Source organism: Corvus cornix, chromosome 3 (assembly GCF_000738735.6).
Source record: "Corvus cornix cornix isolate S_Up_H32 chromosome 3, ASM73873v5, whole genome shotgun sequence".
NCBI classification, from domain to species: domain Eukaryota; kingdom Metazoa; phylum Chordata; class Aves; order Passeriformes; family Corvidae; genus Corvus; species Corvus cornix.
Genome location: NC_047056.1, coordinates 102,724,086 through 102,744,218, shown reverse-complemented (window position 1 = coordinate 102,744,218; position 20,133 = coordinate 102,724,086). Strand labels below are relative to the sequence as shown.

The following is a 20,133-nucleotide window of genomic DNA, read 5'->3' as shown; positions in this document are numbered from 1 at the left end:
TATTTATTTGTGCTCATCCTAAAATTCATTGTTCCACAGGCTTGTGCTTAGTACCAGGCTTTTGCATGCAGACTAAGATGTTCCACAGAGAAAGTATTCTGGCCCAATGCATGTGGTCTCTAAGCAGCGTAATAATATAAATTATAATCTGTCGTAATCTCCATCTGGCTGAAAGCGTGGTTTTGAAAGAACGTACTTTTATGTGTGTAACATATCTTACCAGATCTGGAGTTTCTTTTTGCCCAGTGAAACCTACTTGCAAGGATATTTCTAGCATAAACTTTTACCCATGGTTTCTTACGTATCTTTACTGTGATGCACAAAAGAGAAATGAGATTTTGTAGATAATTGCCTTATTAAAAGATCTGGAGATCTTCACTAACTTTATCTGAAATGAAAAGGTGATAGAGAAAGTGTTCTTCAGGGCGTTTTGTGTGTATCTTCTTTAGTTTGATTTGTGACAATTTTTCTGAGATATTTATTCACCATGTTTAATGAGGTAAATTTCAGGTTTTTTCCCTCTTTAATTACTGTTTTAATGTTCCCACAATATTAGTATAGGGTTATTAGAACCCATCTAACTTGTATCTATAACAGAATTTGGTGAAAAAAATGGGAAGATAAGAAGCTTTGTCAGCACAAAATTTGTGCTGTGATCTGACTGTCACAGTAGAACAAAATGTTTATCTCTAGGTCCATCAGCTGTCTCTGAAGCCTTTTTATCAGAACTACTGTCTTGGCTTAGGTGTTTTGATCCCTTTTATCTCATCTCATAATGTTACTTTTTCATGCTTATGAGCAAAGATTGAGGTTTGTCCTGAGATTTTAATTGCAAGACTTGACCCTGGACTGAGGTAGCAAGGTCATGACTTGTCTAAAGATGAGAAGGAAATACTGACTTTACTGATCCTTTTCAAGTAGAATTGTACAATGAGAAATTGTCATCGTAGACGCTGGAAACTTATCTCTGAGGTCTCTTTTCTCTACCTTTCATCTGAAAAATGCTTCATACATAAAAGCTGCCTTTTGGCTTGCACCTGTTACTTAAATCATAAGTGTTTTGACGCTGCCTTGGTCATGTGCTCACTCTTTTAATCTCTAATTCAGTGCTTTCTTCCCAGCCCAGTTCTATGGCCAAATACTTTATTATATCAGTTTCCTATTCCTGTAACAGATGCACATTTAGGTATTTCACGGAAGTGCTGATTCTTAGTCAGAATGCAAAAAACCATAGTCATTATCAAGAAATGATTTGTGCTGTCATGGAGACAACTGAGCTTTCTCACATAGAGGAAATTTGAGAGGAAGCTTACAGTGAGATAGTGAAGTGGGTTTTTTAGGAGTGGTGAGAGGTGTATTGGCAAAAAACCCCAAAAACCAAATGTTGCATGCCCTCTCAGCTCTCTTCCACTCTTTCAAAATGTCAGAAGGGGAAGGTGGGAAAGGAGAGAGAGAGTAGTCAGGGAGATGATGAGATGCACTCCACTGTTATTCTTGTGGAACAGTATCTCCATTGAAAAACCCCTTTTGGTCAGAAACAATTGAGAAAAGTCTCAAGTGCTAAGGGGCAGTGGGACGTTGGCTACATAGCAGTGTAGGCTACATGAGTTCAGCTTCAGAGGTACCATTGCTGTTGTCACCATGCAGGAACTTAAAAAACAGACATCAGAATGTCTCCTGCTGTTCAGTATGTCAGTAGAAGTAAGGGGAGGCAGGGATGGGCCAGCAAAGCAGTAGGCAGCTGCTTCTACTTGTGTGTCACTTGGATATGGCAGAGAACCCAGGAGCCGAATGTGTAATTATGCAAAAGGGAATGAAAACACAGGGGTTTAGTGCTGGCTTCTGCAACTTCTTGTTCTTCCTGAGAAAGACAGGAATGTGATAGGCTTTGACAGGGGCCCTCTTAGTCACGTCTTTCCTTCCGCATCCTCTTTGTTTTAGCTTTCTCATGAATTGGGCCAGCAGTGACTGAATGAGAAGGTGGATGAATGAGCAGTGCTTGACTGGGCAAAGGGATTGAGAAAATGTCTAAATTGGAGAAATGGACGAGGAGTTTGCATTTATGAAAAGGCAACTAACATTGTTACACTGACTGTAGTTCAGGATGTGATGCAGTTTTAGGTACTTTCAGCTCTAAGAGGCCAGAGATTCTTTTGTCCCATGTTTCTTGCAATCAGTCGAAATGAGTTACCACCTGGAAGATGAGATTCAGTTCCCAGGTCCTAAGGGTTCATGGAAGGGTGACATTGTGTGGTGGGAACTGAGTGATGCATCATAGTGGGACTTCAGTAAATCATAGACTCAAAGTAACATGGTTAATGTAGTTGAAGAAGGTAAAGATTGATGCCATTTTTTTTTTTTGTGTTTGTGGTAAATGAAACAGGCAAAGACCTTAAGTCGTTGTCAGTACCTTCCTCACACATTGAAGGACTGAAGTATTGATCCCTTGACCACAGAGGCTTGCTGCTGCAAGCAGTTGAGAAGGTTCCTGCTTGTGGCACTTCTAGTCAGAAATGCTTTTAACTCTGTATAACTATTTAAGTCTTTCTGACTAAATAATAAGTCATTCTACCTCAATAGTGTTAAGAATAGGCTATTTGCGTGTATGGAACAGATTGCTTCCTGTATGGGAGAAATTCCAGATATTCATTGGAATGACTGCATATATTTTTGCATGCGTTTTGAATCTGTCACCTTTTTTCCCAGCAGCTCTGTTTGCTTTTAAATAATACTGATGTCATAGATTCTTAATTATAGCAATGATCATACCAGCTTTTTGTTGTGATGATTTCCCATTTGTTCCTGTTTCTGTGATCTTTGTGAAGCATTTTAGATAATTTGTGGATTTAATTTTTTTATTATTCCTTCATTGCCAGCATTTTGTTCATTGTGTCAGAGAGCTGGTTATGTCTTCAAAGAGCCATCTGTTTCAGAGCTCATAGGTCATTGCCCTGATGGTTTTTTGATCAACCAAAAAAAGCCTAGCACAACAAAAGCACAACAAAAACACAACTGAAAACAATCTTTTTTAATCACTGTGTTTTCATTATTATACACTACAAATGTAGATTGGCACAATATGTTGATTAGGAAGAAAAGGCTACAGCATCAGATAGGAAAAGCAGAGTAAAAAGCAGTGGTATCATCAGTCAGGTCTTCTGTAGAGAAAGAGAAGCTGAAATTTTCCTTACATGGGTACTTTCTTGCAGCCTTCTGTAGACTCGGCCACATTCCTTCAGACAACAGCTGATGACATTTTTTTGTTTAACATTCCATCTTTAATAACTTCTTTTCCAAATTCTGATTAAAAAGAAATTCTCTTGCAACTTAGTGATTTTAGTTGAAAGGTTGACTTATTTTCTCTGAGTCAGTAATACTCTTTTGACCATTTTCTTTTCTTTTTTGCTTTTTTCAGCAGGAATACAATGTCCACATTTTGACCACGTACTGAACAGGTGTGGAATGGGAACCTGTTACAACTGAATATTAACCTGCATTGTTTTCTTGACTTCAGACACTAAATGCTGTTTAAAATAACATATTTATATGTTATAATAACATATAATATATATATATAATATTTTAATATATAATATATATTATAATAATAAACAATAACATTTATAAAAAGCCCAGTTTAAAAAAAAAAAAAAAAATCCCAGAATGATAGGGACCGAGTCTGGAGAGCTGGCCAGATAAACGACACGTACACCAATACGATTAAGCATCATTCTCCCTTTATTGTTCAGCTATGCCAACTTATATCTACTTTTGCAAAGATTCACACCCAGTCCCTCTAGACAGCCTCTAATCAGTGGGGGAGCCGGCCAGTGTATACCTTGCCAAGGACTCTCAGGGCTGCCTGCAGCCAGGTGCTTTCCAGGCCTGCCTGCAGCCAGGGGCCTGTTCAGGGGCCTTTCCTCAGCAACCCTGGGTTGTCCAATCTTTCCAGGGGTATCATATGCCCTTGTTCCATAAGGAATCCCTCTACACCAGAATATGTTCACTGTCTTTTGTCTGGCTGATTGACTTAATGTTGTATAAAACACTAAGGAAAAAGAAAGAGCATGACAGTACCTGAAGGTGTACAAGAAATGTTCTTACATAGCGTGGCTGCATTCAGATGTTATTTTTTTAACTACTTGGCTTCATTTTATCACTTTCCACTGTGTGCCAGTTCTGTTGGTTTGCCTTGCCTGACCTTGTTTTGTTCGTGGATATTGACAGTACTTCTTTTTTTAGTATCAATTCAAGGTACTTTCTTGTGCCTTCCATTTATATAGTTACTTTAATTAAATCTGTTTCAAGAGTGTATAATAGGAAACTTCTCTAATAATGTATTTTCTTTAACTGGTTCCTTGCATACATTAAAACTTTCTCCAGCTGAATTTTACAGGGTCTGGTAGGAATGAAGTTAACTTTCATCATAGCAGCCTCAGTGGGGCTGTGCTTTGGATTTGTGACTGAAACTGTGTTGATGCCACGCCAGAATTTTGACTTGCTGAGCACTGCTTGTACAATGTCAAGGCTTAATTTATCTCAACACCTTAGCCCTGAGTAGACTGCAGGTATGCAAAAATTGGTCAAGGGACACAGCCAGGACAGCTGACCTGAGCTGGCCAAAGGTGCGTCCTGTGCCGTCCAATGTCATGGTCAGTGGTAACAAAGAAAGAGTTGAATAAGATTAGAGGGATGAAGCACCTCTCCTATGAGCAAAGACTGAGAGAATTGGGATTGTTCAGCCTGGAAAAGAGAAAGCTTTGGGATGACCTAATTGTGGCCTTTCAGTACCTGAAGAGAACCCGCAAGAAAGATGGAGAGAGAAAAGAGCGTGTACTGACGGGACAAGGAGGAATGGCTTCAAACTGGAGGAGAGTCATTTTAGATTAGGCATTAGGAGAAATGGTTGCCCAGAGAAGTTGTGGATGCCCCATCCCTGGGAGTGTTTCAAGGCCAGGTTGGATGGGGCTTTTAGCAACCTGGTCTAGTGGAAGGTGGTGCTTTCCATGGCAAGGGGGATGTAACTGGATGATCTCTAAGGTCCCCTCCAACCCAGGCCATTCTCTGATTCTGTGATTTGGTGTCAAGTATGGGAACTGGACCCAACTGTTTCATCTGAACATCAAAACCCATTTTTCATTATAAGGATGACTGAACACTGGCACAAGTTCCACAGAGGAGTTGTTGAGTCCTCCCACACTGGAGATATTCAAGAGCCACCTGAACGTGGTCCTTGGCCACTGGCTCTAGGTGGCTCTGTTTAAGCAGATGCCTTTTGGAGGTCCATTCCAACCATTCTGCGTTTCAGTGTTGCTGGGATCCCAGGTTCCTGTGGCATTAAAAGGAATGGAGCTGTTTCCATAATCCCACACTTGCATGTTAATCACTGGCAGTAAGAGTAGCAGGGTCAACATCTTCACGTGCAAGTTAATGTTACTTGTACTATGCTTTATTAAGAAATACTTACGTACTCTGAGGAGAACGGGCTTATGAGATGAGTTTTTACCCTGAGGAGTAAAATCTGTTGAGGTGAAATAGTATGTGATGTTCTTTGGTGTGAAAAGAGATTTTTAAGATTTTTTATTACACATTATAGCCTATAGATGTAAAGATCTTTTTAAACCGCAAAAGCTTTTTAAATATAAAACTTCACTTCACATGCAAACAAAGTGAACTAGCCCCTAAGCTACATTTTTATCACTGTCTCTGATACCAAATCTCATTACTGAAGCTGACTAGAAGTACGGAGGAGAGCTATTTATGGTTTGGAATAAAATAACAAGAGAAATGATATGTTCATAGTGCTGCATTTTGGCACTCTGCAAATGTGAATGCAAAATTAAAATAGGCTTGGGAAAAACATGTTTTCTTTCTTCTTTCTTTTTTTTTTTTCCCCTAAATACTTTATTCTGCATGTGCTTATGGCATCATGACTTCTAAACTGTCAGTATATTGACAGTGTTCTCTAGGATGTAAGTTAGATGGCATACTTAAATTGTTTGCCTCTTGTATCTCTCTTAATTGCATTTTGAACATTAGAATCTACACCAGAAGAGGAAAAATGAAATATGTAGCTGTTTTCTTCTTTTTTCATGTTTATGAAATGGATATATAAATCCAGCTGTGGTTGTTAGATTTTAATGTGATGTGGAGACTATGAACTTTTCCTTGCTTAGAGTAAAACCTGATATTGACACCTTGTTCACAGTAACAAACTCAATCACTTAGAGTGATTGAATGGAATCAATGTTGGGAATGGAACTGTGTTGCATTTGAAACTGTATAGTAAAATTCCCTTATTGTGTTAAAACTGGTAAATTTTCTTAGCTCCAACAATAATGTCCACTCGTTTTGCTTTCATTATTAAAAATACCCAGTAGACCATTAGTGTGGTTCACAGTAACATCACAAAAAACCAAGAGTGAATTCTACATCTTTCACTTGTGACTTTTTATCTAGGGAAGAGGGGGAAAATATGTGAACTGTAAAACTTTCCACTAAGTAATCCTCTTCAAATTTTTTATGGCTTTACAAGTAGGTAGTTTAATTCATCATGCAAACATCTCTTGGACTTTGTATGAACAATGCTACAGCAGTTTAATTGCTCTCTTTTATGGTAATTCATCCTTTTTCCTATTCACTGTGTCATACAGATTCAAGCTTTTTTTTTCTATTTCTTGTGTATTTCAACTTGAAAGCTAAAATTGTTTGTTATTTTTCAGTATTCCAGTAGCTAAAACACCTGATTGTTAACCCAAAGGACTAGATACTTTTAAGAGTTCAGGCAGAGGACACTCCCACCCATTAGAAAATATATTGCAAGCATCCTTAAAACTGTGCTTGAAGTTATGAAGGAACAAATTATACATGAATGTCTGAAATCACACTTCAGATTTTGTTTTAGACTTACAGCTGAAGCTGTGTCTTTCCTGAAACAAGAAAGTCAGACTTTGTTTCAGTTTAATGCCTAGATACATATAGTTGTACAGGTCTTTAAAAATACTGTATAGTTACTATTTTTCATAACTTGGGCTTTAAATAGATTGATATAAAAATTCTAGATCCTCCTGCTTTTTTTGCTTATGGTTATGGTCTTAGAGATGTATTTTAAACAGTGGTCTAAACTTGACAAACCTTAAGTGAGTTATCAGTCAGTCTTGTGTAGCGTATCTCAGAAGTCTCTCAATGAAGAATTAAAAGATTATAAGGTGGCAGTCTGACAAAATAATAAATATTGTTAGGAAAAGAAGTTTCATATGGCTTAAAATGAACAAGTAAAAAGATCTGTAAAAGGAAGGACGGCGGAAGAAAGTAATGGAATACTGATCACTTAAATAAATGATGAGTTAGAAATAAAGTTTTTTCCCATTAAATACTTCATTTAGTTTTATGCTGTGTTGTGGAACAATGGATCCACCTGACCTCTTGGCACTTCTGTAATACAAACAGTAGTGTACAGGTAATGAGTGAATAAATAATTGAACAATCTTTTTCAGCTGCCAGTTGAAGCCAGGATAGAAGTGACTAAGAAGGCTATTAAAGCAGTCAAACATCTTTCTGAGAAATCAAGAAAAAAACCTTCAGATAATGACATGAAAGATGTTGAAAACCGGTCTGCTGCTTATGAAGAAACTCTGAAACACTTGCAACAATCTCTTGCTCATTTGGAAACACTCACTCACAGTTTTATCACTTACTTGAAAAGCAGCGAACAGGTAATGATTACTGATCAAGTGCTTGCTTTGAGTGTTACCATGACTAGCAATGATAGACATTAATCTTTTGTCATATTTTATTAGTATTTTCCACCTTTGCTTTTGTTGACCTGGGTTTTGAAAATTCAGTTCCATCAATCTTTTCTTTGTCTCAGTATATGTTAAATCCTAGCAGAAAGGAGGACTGATACAGCCCTGTAAATAAGAAGTACACTGATTAGTGTTCCAAAAATTATGTTTTCACAGGATACACTACAAAAGTATGGCTATTTATATGATCTTTCAAGGTCGGAGAAAGAAAAAATCCATGAGCAAGCAGTAGCCATGTGTATAGATGGTCAGCCCCTGGACATGGTGCAGCAGTTGCTACAAGTGGCTGTTGGAGATCTAGGCATTTCTCCCCAGGATATTGTCCAATGTGCTATTAAAAAAATTGTATGTATATTAAGGTAAGCAGGCTTCCTTAATTAAGGTCAAAAATCTTTCTTCTGCGTTTTTGGAAGGGGTTTTTTTTGGTTGGTTGGTTTGGTGTGTTAGTTTGTTGTGGTTTTTGGTTGGTTGGTTGGTTTTGTTTATCTGTAGTGAGTACTTGTTTGCTTTTAATGTCTGGATTTTGCAGAAAATTAAGCAGTAATAGGAGATCTTTGATTATGCTTCTGTTTACCTATAATTTCATACTTAGTCATATTTTTCTGCGTTTGGGAAGCCGGAGCAATTCGAACAAAATAAGACAGAGCTTATCCTGTTCGCTGGTGCTTTTTAGTTACAAGCGTTGGGTTTACAGTATTGTTCCATTATGTGTGTGTGCCCTTGTAAATTTTACAAAAATTTACAACAGCACATAATTCTTCCTTCTTAAACAGAAAAAGGCATGTTTATTGGAAATGGTAACTCATGCAGGCATTTGGGGAGCAGAGGCCTAGTAATGGCTTCTGCCACAACAGTGTGTCTTACCAGAAGTCGTACAATTTCCATCTTTGGAATAACTTGCTGAGCCATTTCGGAGAGCTGGGGTTTTTTGTGCTGGTTGGTTTGGTTCATTAGAAATATTTTATTCCCCCTCATATTTTTAAGGCGGCGGGAGGAAGCAGGGGAGGATAACTTTATATCATCCATTGTAAATTGAGCAGATACTTCTCATTTAACTATTTATACAAAACTCTCTTCTGAAGTGTTTCTGTTTCACAGAGATACATGCAACAAGTATGAAAGAGTATTCTGCTTTAGATGTTTGCTAAACACTGCTTAGCACTTCTAAGACCAGTTTAGAGAGAGAAAACTTTGAGAATGTATCCTGTTGTTCTACATGCAGAAAAATTATATGGGCAGGATGATCTGAATGCACACACCAGGAATTGGAAAACAAGTCTAGCATGGAAAATTTTGTATGGCTCTACTTTTTCTTCAGCTTGTATGTATATATTACAGCAGATTGAAGTGCCACAGATGAAAAGAAAGCAGCCTGTCAGATTGTTTGCAGTCCTCTTGGGCAGAAAATTGATTTCTTCTATCACTCAGTTTAAGAGTGTTCACAGCGTCCTCAATGATGATAGAGCTTTTGCACAGCAACATAAGTAATACTGTCTTTCTAGTCTGGGTTTGTCCATTTGAAGAAGAATAATTTGGCTTTAGATAATAACTGTCCTGCTGTTCCTGACTAGCAGTGTGATGTATCTGGATACAAAGCTCATGAAGTCCAGTTATTTTGACTATAGTGAGTCTCATTAACATGCAGAGTATGAGAAACCTATCAAAATTCTCCTTTCTACTTCTGCTTCTTATCAACACTTTTCTGTGAACTGAATTACTTGTTCTTTATATGCATTGCAAGGCTGGAATGGAATGGCTGCAAGTTGATTTAAAGTTCTGGGACAGCGACCATGTCCAGTAATTCCTATGCAGCACTTCACTGGAAAGAGGGAAATGACTGTCTCATAGAGAAAAGTGTAGTGGCAGAGATGAGAAAATGGGTTGGAAGTTTCAATTAAAATGATTTGGTGTGTGATGTGACCTAATGTGGTCAGTAGAAATATTCCACTCCCACTCCGCTGCTTTTCTGACAGAAGAAGGGAAAGATAATTTCATATCACTCTGAACTATGGAAAGTTTGCCTACTACAATGATAAAGATCATGAAGTGAAAATCTAGTATAAAATAAAATAGAAAATACGTGAGATAATGTCCTCCCTATGATAAAATTCAGAAAGGGGTAATATTATAAAGCACTAAATATAATCTAAATATAGGGAGGAATTAAAAGAAAGGTTGTTGCTTGGCATCTCTTAAGCCTGCTGGTATTCATGTTGTTGCTTGTGAATAGAATTGGATTGATCTCTATCCTATGCTCAGATGTTCACTTTAAAGGTGTAACACAAATGAAAACTTCTTGTTCAATACTTGCATTTCTGCAATTAAAGAAGTAGTCTTGCCAGTGTACCTGGAAAAGCAGACTTTTACTCAATAAATGCAGCATTTCAAGGGAAAACCTTTTAGGTTTGTTTTCTGGAACTTTAATATGTTACACAGTGGGGTTATTTTGTACAGTAGTTTTGAAAGAGACTGTTTTGGAAAATTCCTTCTTTGACAATTAACCTTCAGAGTAGCAGTTGCAAGGCTGTAACACTAACACTGAACTTGGATTCTTCATAGCTGTAGTGACAAGCAGTGTAATTAAGGTATTGCAGACACAAGTGAAAGAGGCCTGTATGGATGTGAAAAATTATGGTAGTGTCAGTGATCTGCCTGAAAATTAAGCATCAGTCCACCACTTCTGTGACTGAAAATACACATCCTTTCTTTCAGTTGCATTAACTACAACCACCCTTCAAACACAGTAAAATATCTTTTGTTATTAGCATATATAGTCATTCTTGCAGAAGAACTTCTAGAAAGTGATATTTTTATGAAAGCTTAAGTTACTTTTTGGCTTCATTTTTCAGCAATGTATGATACAACAGGCTTAACAACTTTGATACCTTCTCAGAAACAGACTTCTTGTTAAATATAACCTAGTTATTTGCCTAATATCAGGATTTTGTAATTGGTAAATTTGTAAATAAATAAAATTGTAATTTTAAGAGCAGTATTGTCCTCCAGTTCTTTTAACTACTTTTGTCTCCCGTAAGTCTCTAGTTCTGGCACACAAAATTCAAAATAGAAACTCCTGCATTGGTATGTGTAGAAGCTCTCCAGCAGAGCATATTTGCATACTTCAATGACTTATGTATTGGGCACTTCCTTGTTTGCCTGTAGAAGCAGCTACTATAAATAAAAATCAGTTGCCTCTTCAGTAGAAACCATGACCTTGTGGAAAACAAAACAAAATATTTTAGCAACTATGGTCATCTGATTAGTCTTCCCTAAGACTCAATTTAATTCCTTGCCTAAGATCACTCACATGACGGATAGGAAACATTCCATGGTCCATGACTGTAGGCATGTCCACGGTTGGTCAGTCAGGAAAGAGAGTTTGTCTGTTGAAGACATTATGGTCTCCTTCATCTGCTGCTCCTATAGTTCTTCTCTTAGGTGTCCACAGGGATATAGTGTTCCATGAAATTTTGGAAGTATTCACCAGGCAGTGAGCAGGAAAGGTTTGGTGGAATTTTGAGTTCCTTGTTTAATGCCCAGTGTTTCCTGAAGAAGGTAAACCCAGCTTTCTTAGAAAGAGCAGCTAACTTAACAGGGAAAAAAAAAAATCAGATTTTTTATTCCCTCATCTCATTTGAGCAGGGGTCATACAGAGTAATTTTTTAGCTTGTTTATAATGATTTTGTGGTATTTTAGATAAAAATGATGGTCTGCCATTAAGACTTTTTTTCCCCAGCTTTGAGTGATCACACCATCAATATGTTATTTCCTTATTTTACTCATATTTAAATATGACAAAGCACAATCAGACAGAGGAAAATAAAGCTGGAGTATTTTAATGAATACAGTAATTAGGTTAAAAAATTTAGATGAAGTTAATTTATTCTCCTTTCAGGCGTTCTTTGTACTTTATTCTGTTTGACGAATGTGATTAAATATGCATCACTTTTTCTGATCTGAAATCAAAATAAGCCTTTATCAGTGTAATTACACCAAGCTCATACCTAGGAGTTCTGAGGTGAACATTGGATCCTGTTCTGTTGTCTAAAATGTGCATAAAATAGCATATAATCTGTGTGGAGGCTAATCCTTCATTAATTGTATTTGTTTCTGTTAGTAGCTGCTTATTTTTAATCATTAATTATTAAGAAAAGAACAGGGCAACAATCTGTGGAAACTCTACAGGATTGTTTGTCTCATGAGGTGTCATCTCTTTTTAGTTTCTCTAACCATTAGGCAGTAAAGGCAGTATTAAGCTTTCTAGATTTTTTAAATACTTCCTTATTCTAGATAACTGTAGCTTACTGCTTAGATTAATCTTTTTCTCCTTTCCTTCTGCTTAGTAAAAGACACCTGTCTGTGACACCTGTCTGTGACACCTGTCTGTGTCACCTGTCTGTCTGACAAACTTGAAACTTTCTGTAAATGTTCATACATCTGTTGTTTTTGAAAATCGTCTTCATAGATGTATTGTCAGAAACAGTGATTTTTTTTGTTTTCAGAAATGCCCGTTAACTTTTGCAGATACATTTCTTTTGATCAGTTTTGGTTTGGTTTGGGTTTGTTTGTTTGGGTTTTTTGTTTATTTGGGTTTGGGGATTTTTTGTTTGTTTGGGGCAGAGGTTGTTTTGGTTTTTTTTTGAGGAGCTCAGAGCCTGGTTGCTACCGGAGCTATCAACTTCCATTTTGGATTAGAGAGATGAAGGTTTTTTGGAGAGCAAGGGTTAGGACTGTCCAGAACTGATCCCTAATGAGGATACCCAAAGTACAAGGTTTGCTGGTCGGTCTCCTTTGATACGGTAGTTGTTCATGTCCACTAAAGATAAGTAAGTGTAAGTAGAGCAGTAAGAACTCAATTTCTGTACACTGCACAATCATATAATAGTTTGGGTTGGAAGGGACCTTTAAAGGTTATCTTGTGCAACACCCCCTACAATGAGCAGGAGCATCTTCACCTAGATCAGGTCACTCAGAGCCCATCCAATCTGGTCTTGAATGTTTCCAGGAAAGGGGCATCCACCATCTCTCTGGAGAACTTGTGCCAGTATCTCGCCAGCTTCATTGAAAAAAGTTCCTTCCTTACATGTAGTCTGAACTGACTCTCTGGTCTGTCACCATTTTTCTTATAATCCCCTTTTAAGTATTGAAGGGCTGCAAATACCCTGTTTGTTTCTGCTTCAATACTCATTCTCTTCTTAGTGTGCAAGTTTTATAAGTATTCTAGTTTCCTTTTGATATGCCATGTTAATGCCCTTTGTAGATGTGTTTTTATTACAAACTTAATTGAAAAAAAGGGCACAAAAAATGGAAAATTTAAATCTGGCCTGTAAACAATTCACAAACAAAATGGCTTATAAAAAGAGTATTAATGAAGTGCCTTATATCTGTCTTCACTCTAGGGACCTATAATAAATTTTCTTAGCTTTTTATGTTGTTAAAGAAATTTTTAACCATCTCCTAATGCATCTAGCCATGATGCATAAAATGATCATTTGAATACTGCTTTGCTTTTTACCGTTTCCACACATCTGCCCTAAAGGTATATTTTTTTTTCCTAAACAGTGCATTCAATTCTGTTATGTCTCCTTTTCTGTGAAAATACACTTCTTTTTTTTTTTCTGAGAATGAATTTTTTGTGTGTTTTGGTGAAAAGGGATTTTATCTTTTGGAGACATATCATGTCTCTGGGAATATTTATATACTATTCTGTACTATAAATTATAATTTTATTGTTTCCAAATATTCTGAAGATGCTTAGGATTATATCTAGATTTAAGCTTCACTCTTAAAAAAGTTATTTAGCTGCAATATGGTAGTATTGGTACTAAGAACAGCATTTCTGTCAGTCATATGTACAGTATCTTTTGAGAAAAAGACCAGTGTTAACGAGCCGTCTACTCCTGTTTCAAACTTAGGAGTGCAGTATAGTAATACTGAATGAGGATGCTAGCTTTTCATCGTGAAACAAATCATCTTGCTTCTGTTCTGAATAGAGTCATATTTATTTTAAATCTAGTGTTGTACACTGGAGTGCTGGCCACGCATTAAGATAAAAATAGAAAAGATGAAAATTCTGAATGCAGGAAGACATTAAAGTTTATAAAGATTTAGGTCTCTATGCCATATGATATAATCATTGTTTAGAAAATACATTTATCTTACTGATGTAATGAATGACGAAATTGTAAATATTCCCTAACTCCTGACAAAAAAAAAATTTGGAATATTGTGGTTACTTTTGCACATTTCTGTCAGCTGTGTGGTATTTTGGCTTTAGATAGAACAGTCAAAGTAGTTTGGGCATGTGTTGGTTATTCCTAAGAGCAGATCTAGAAGGAGGCTGACATTTTTAGTAGCAGAAGAGCTTTGATATGGTGATGAACTATAGAGAAAATACACTTTTTTTCTCGTGTTTTTGAATCATCTATAGTCAGATAACTTGGGAACTATTTGCCTTTTTTTCTCTTTCTTTAATGCAGCCTTGACAAATTAAGACAGGCAAAGCTGGTGTTTTTCCTGTTCATCCAGGCATCACTGCCACCACAGTGGTTTCCGTAGGGAGACACTGTATGTTTTGTTGGAGTACCAGGGCAAATCTCTCCCTCTCTCAGCACCGAGTCTGTTTTATAGCAAACCTTAGCTGAAAATGTCATTTTCATTGAGTTATGAGCAAAGCTTCTTTTCCTACCAGAGTGGTTTTGGGTTGGTTGTTTGTTTCTTTTTTCACCCCATTTTTACAACCTTTTGACCTGCTGAAGAGAACTGTATTTTAACTGAAATGTCTGATGGGAGTGATGGACATTTTTCTATTCCACATACGCACAGTTGCCATTGTTGTGTGCAGCTCGATCCCAGTGAAATCCGCAGATAGGATACTGCTGACTCAGGTTACAGTCAGGTTGATTTCAGCCAACAGAGATACTGCAAGATATTCAGAGGGAAAAGATGATGACATTCATGTATAACTTTAAGTCTCTTTAATTCACATTGATCTTTAAGGTAGTGAGATTGCATGTGAGTATTTTGCTCACCTAATCTGTGTTAGAAGCACTAAACTTTTAACTATGCTTTTCCTTTCAAATTCCGTTTAAGTGCTTTAGTATTTTTTCCCACTCTTTCCTTTTTACTTTTTGCATTACTCTGACATAAAAATAAAGGTACTAGTTAAGAAATGAAAATGGAAAATTCTTATAATTATCGAACAATTAATAAAATCCTACAGGTTCATAAAATGAGATACAATATTAAGGACCATTTTAATGGTAACTTCGTCTTCCCTTAATAGCAGAAATGGTGACTCATCTCCAACAGAGAAAGATCCACTTGGAATCCTAGAAGGTATAATTTCTGCAGTGCATGCAAGCATTGAAAAAGGGTAAGAGCTTCCTGTACGGATTCTTTGGGTAAGACTTTGAAAGATGCTTCTCATGAAAGCTTTGAAGGTACAATACTGAATATGGATGATTTTTCTTCATGGATATATGTAATGGGTTTGCACTTAATTTTCTAAGACTTTATTCTGGAACGGGCTATCATTTTTCATGTTCAAAATCTGAGCCCTGACAGAAGCCTTTACTTGTCATTTGGAAGAAAGCACTGAACCTAAAATTTGGATAACTCTGTATTATGGTGAATTGAGAAAATGGTTTTTCAGCTGTGACTTCTGCAGATTGTATATCTACCAGGAATATGTCACTGCTTTTGTTTCAGTTTAGTTGATAAATTTCAAATAATAATTATTCACTTTCAGGTATCTGAATTTAGATATCTAAGTTGGTCAGTATTTGTAAGGGATAGTGCAGAAACAATTTCCCAAACGCTATATGATGCTTCACCACATTTTTTTCCCCTCTTTTGGGAATGTCCTTATTTCAGACCACATAATGGCCTGTATATCTCAATGACATTTTCCATTTCATTCCCAGTAAAGACAAGGAAGAAACAAAAAAAAATCAGCTTTGTTTTCCCAGATGTACAAAGAAAGTCATGTATAATAATGACAGTAAAATCCAATACTCTCTGGTAGCCACACAAAAACAGTGACACTATTTTTTGAGGCTTCTCCAATGACACTAAATTAGCTGAATGTTGGATACTGATGGAGACTGGATTGATGTAAAAATTTGCAGTAAATATAATTTGCAGTATTCTAAGGTATAATGGATGAGTCCATACTATTTTATTCTGAGATGCACCTTCTGGAGTGCACCTTCTGGATTTGTATATTTCATCAGCATTTAACTGCTGAAACAATAAGATGGAGTGAAAATAATGATGATTGCAAGAGATCACTCATATTCCTTTAAATACTTATTTATTACCTTAAAACTCAGCTACTCGATTTACAAAACAGGAATATTTTCCTCAGGAAAACATATATAAGCATCAAGTGCAAGCTCTACAAACTCTTGAAATATTCCAGCAGGTCCTTTTAATTCCCAAACTTTTAATTTACAGTTTGAATGCCACCTGTTCAGCAAAGGCATGTCTAATTCAGCAGGAATTCTGAGCTAACAGCATTATTCAGACAATGTAAAGCCTAAGTAAAATTGAAATCTTTGTAATATGAAAACCTAAGATGTCAGTGTTTATTATTTCAGAGCTGAAAGACAGGCTAAATTGGTGTTTTCTGTCTCATATTACTTTCCCGTCTGTCTTGTTAAGACAAATAAGGGAACATTAGTTACAAATCACACTCTACCAGGAGCCACTTGCTTGGCTTCTTTTTTTTTTTAAGAAAAGAGTTAGCTTGAGTTTAAAATATTATTGGACGTTAAAACAGCATTTGCTGATTTGGTACTTGTTAGTTTATAGCCTCCTCCGAGGGACATCACACATCATTCTGTCTCCAGCTGTTAACTGCTTCGTCAGTTCATGGTGATCTGTGTACTGTGAATGCTTCCACACAGTTAGAATGTATTTGATTTAATACACCTTCTGAATCAAATGATATAATTAAGAGTTTTTATAATTAAAAGTCCAACCCAAAAGCTTAGGGGTTTTAACATCTCTTTTTTTTTTTTTTTCTTTCTAAGGATTTTGGGCATTTTGCAATCATTATCATGCTAAGAACTGAGAATGATCAAGCTGGCTAGAGATGGTACACAAAAAAAAATACGGCTAGAGCTGCAACTGGGAGAAAATAATTTAGTGTGTGTGGAGTAGAAAGAAGGGGCTTGTAAAGAAAGAAAGAGAATGCAGGCTGACAGTATGAATAAGCATTCAGAGATAAAAATGTTATGCTAAATATGCAAGCATTCAAGCTGGTTTTCCATAAAGTCAGATGGTGTGGTAGTACAGGCATCAGTAAGGCCCAGACACCATGAAAAGACTTGGATTTCCAGATGCTGAAACCGAGCACCATTGTATGGTACCAGAGTAGCTTGTGGGAAAATATGTAAATATACAGATGGATTCCTATGGTATTATATGATTATTTGAAGCTCAGAAAAAGTTCTTACATCACACAGCTTTGGGCTCCTGATTTACAAGGGCCGGTTTCCCTGCAGCCTCACAGAGGTCAGATCTTCCATTTCCTGGTGTTATGTATTTCTTACATAATGAATGTGCTTGTTAAGTTTTGAAAATGCATGTAGTATTTTCATTAGGATTATTACCAGAGACTATTTAACACCGTGTTGTTTAATTACAGGGAGAAAATAGTTTCTGCAGATGACCTCCTGGAGTGGTTGAGACCTTTCTGTGGTGATGATTCTTTAGCAGTGAAGCCTCGCATCAGGGTATTGCAAATTCTGGAGCAAGCCTTCCATCTCAGTGATGAGGATAGCAAGCTGCTGGTGTACTTCAGGACACAAGCCGTTCTTAGAGCTTGCTGGCCTGAAACAAAGGTATTTATACTGATTGCTGCAAATTATAGCATTAGGCTGTTTTAATGAGAGGATTACATAACGAAATGTTGGTCTGCAGAATATGGTTGTGATGCATCCTGTTGTCTGGAAACTAATCCTACTTTTCTGTTTTAAATCAAGTTTCTGATACATTCTGATTCTTCGTAAAACAAAGTTTGTAAAGGTAAGGGACTTTTCTGATTTTTCTTTAGGATCAGGAGTGCATAGTACTGAACTTGACTGAAGACTAATGATTTTCCTCCATGTCAAGCACTGACTTTGAAGTTTTTGTACCTTCTTTCTTTTCTGACCCTTTTTTTCTGTCAATTTTACCTTCCATTTTTATCTTCCACTTGGCGTCACATTTTACTCACAATTACAATGATAATTACTGGCCACGGACTTTTTTTCTTGGGCCTTTAAATATTATTTCATGAATGTGTAGCAATTTTGAAATCATGTGAGTAGCACTTGCTGCATGTAGAATTGTTCAGAAGCAGAGTTACTTTTTGTTCATTTTCTAAGTGCCTCCCACCATGCCAAGACCTTACAGAACAAAAGTAGAATATTACTAATAGCTCCCAAAAAAATCTGTGCACAAACCCACTTTATATTCATATAAACCTGAAGCAATATCTCAGTTTTGACTTGCTGTGCTAAATTCATCCAAGGGAACAATCCTAATAAAAATCTTAAAAGGAAAAGAAAGTACTTATCTCTTGGTTTCTTTGGAAATTACTTTTCCTCTTGTATTCACAGTAATACCAGCATTTAACTCCTCAACTACTGTTTGGGTGTCTGTGATTGGATTATTCAGTTCAATCCTTTGTCAGTGTTTGTGTTGCCTGTGACCTGCTTTCTAATTCAAAATCATTTCCAATTCTAAAAGATTGAACTAGAGTATGTCTTAAGAAAAAAGTTACAGGTAGATAATAGCTTTCAGCCATGTTTGTAGAAGATAGAAAAAGAACCTGTATTTGACAGAAACCTTATGACACTCATTACACTTGTGATTTTATCTAAAATATTTATCAAATTTTTATTTTCTCCCATATTTCTTGTAAGTCAGAATGTATATAACTTTGCAAAAAGAAACACACCTCCATTTGGTTACAAAACCAAATTTTAGGACTTAATTGAATGCATTTCATATGCTGCTGGCTGATGTGTAGCTCACTGCCCACCAGAGCCCCCAAGGCCCATCAGCAGAGCTGAGACAGCCACAACTGTGCTGTCCCCACCTGTGCTGTTCCAGGTGCAGCACAACTGTTAAACCTTGTGCAAATTTTGCTGGCCCAGTCTGCCAGCCTGTTTAGGCCTCTCCATATAAACAGTTAATTTCTGCTTCCTGAAGGGATTTTTAAAATCAACTAGTTTCAAGCAGGAAAACCTGCTTTTCTTTTTGTGAGGTTTGTACTGACTGAGCAACGGTACATCTGCTCATAACACAGTGTTGCTGATCACTTCAGTGCTTTACACTTTTGCTGATGAGTAAGCAAGTAGTACAAGAAGACATGTAATAAAGCTTGAATAATGCTCTAGATAAGCTCAAACCTTTCAGAGATAATTGTATGAAAATATGTACACAACACCATAATACTAATTTCTCTGTATATACTATTTATTATTTAGCTAAGTGTAGAAATAGCTTTCATGCCTGACAATAGTGAAAGCTGTGCTTATATGTACATACATAAAAATCATGGTTTATGCACCCCACTTTCTGCTACAGAGTGCAATTACAAGAGTCCTATTGGAATATATTAAAAATTATTCTCATTTTCATGTCAGCTCAAGCTCAGTGTGATTGTTTTCTTTGAATATTTTGAGCTAGGTAACTAATGTGTTATTTAGATGGAAGAGACGTGTTGCTTTGTCCATTAGATACCCGTCACTGAAATTCAGGGTTCTTCACAAATATCCAAGAAAACAAATGAGTGGTCTTAGATGTGGACTATTTATTTTGGATTTTTTCCCTCTTGTAGTCAGCTGATGTCAAATGCTAGTCTACAAGCTGATACTAGAAAAGCAAGTGATGGCCTTGTTTGAATATTAAGTTTGCGTATTTTGTGAATTAACAAGAATGGAAAAGATCATCATAAAATAGCAGATTGAAAACTGTACGCTTCCCGGTCCTTCGTGGTACGTTAGTGGAGCAAGAACATTGCAGAAGTCTGTGCTTACATGGCTGCTTAAAAGCAAAGAGAGAGATTTGTGTATGAGCTGTGGCAGAGCATTAGGGTTAAGACACAATTTTCTCATGCAAGTTCACGCTTCAGGTGCAAAGACCTTTTACAGCTACCCTGTTTTACAGAAGGGTGTATTGTAGCACAGCTTGTTGGGTAATCCTGCATGAAGAAGTAGACAGGAGGAATATCATCTTTCAAACTATGTCAGTCTGCCTGTCTTGTCTGTAGGTGTCACCTTCTCTAGCATCACTACACCTTTATTAATTTGGTCATCCTCTCTCATCCAGCAAA

General features: G+C 36.7%; 1 protein-coding gene across 3 annotated transcripts in view; it reads left to right on the top strand.

Annotated features, from left to right (window-relative positions):
* NBAS (NBAS subunit of NRZ tethering complex) overlaps positions 1–20,133 on the top strand; it is a 166,203-nt gene that overhangs the window by 108,517 nt on the left and 37,553 nt on the right. For 2 of the 3 annotated variants that reach the window (XM_010393300.4, XM_010393299.4), the window contains 4 exons: positions 7,497–7,715; positions 7,962–8,164; positions 15,091–15,180; positions 17,458–17,653. In XM_010393300.4, the coding sequence (XP_010391602.2) occupies positions 7,497–7,715; positions 7,962–8,164; positions 15,091–15,180; positions 17,458–17,653 (708 nt within the window). The remainder of the gene's footprint in view (positions 1–7,496; positions 7,716–7,961; positions 8,165–15,090; positions 15,181–17,457; positions 17,654–20,133) is intronic. The other variant, XM_019282201.3, reaches the window with a different exon arrangement.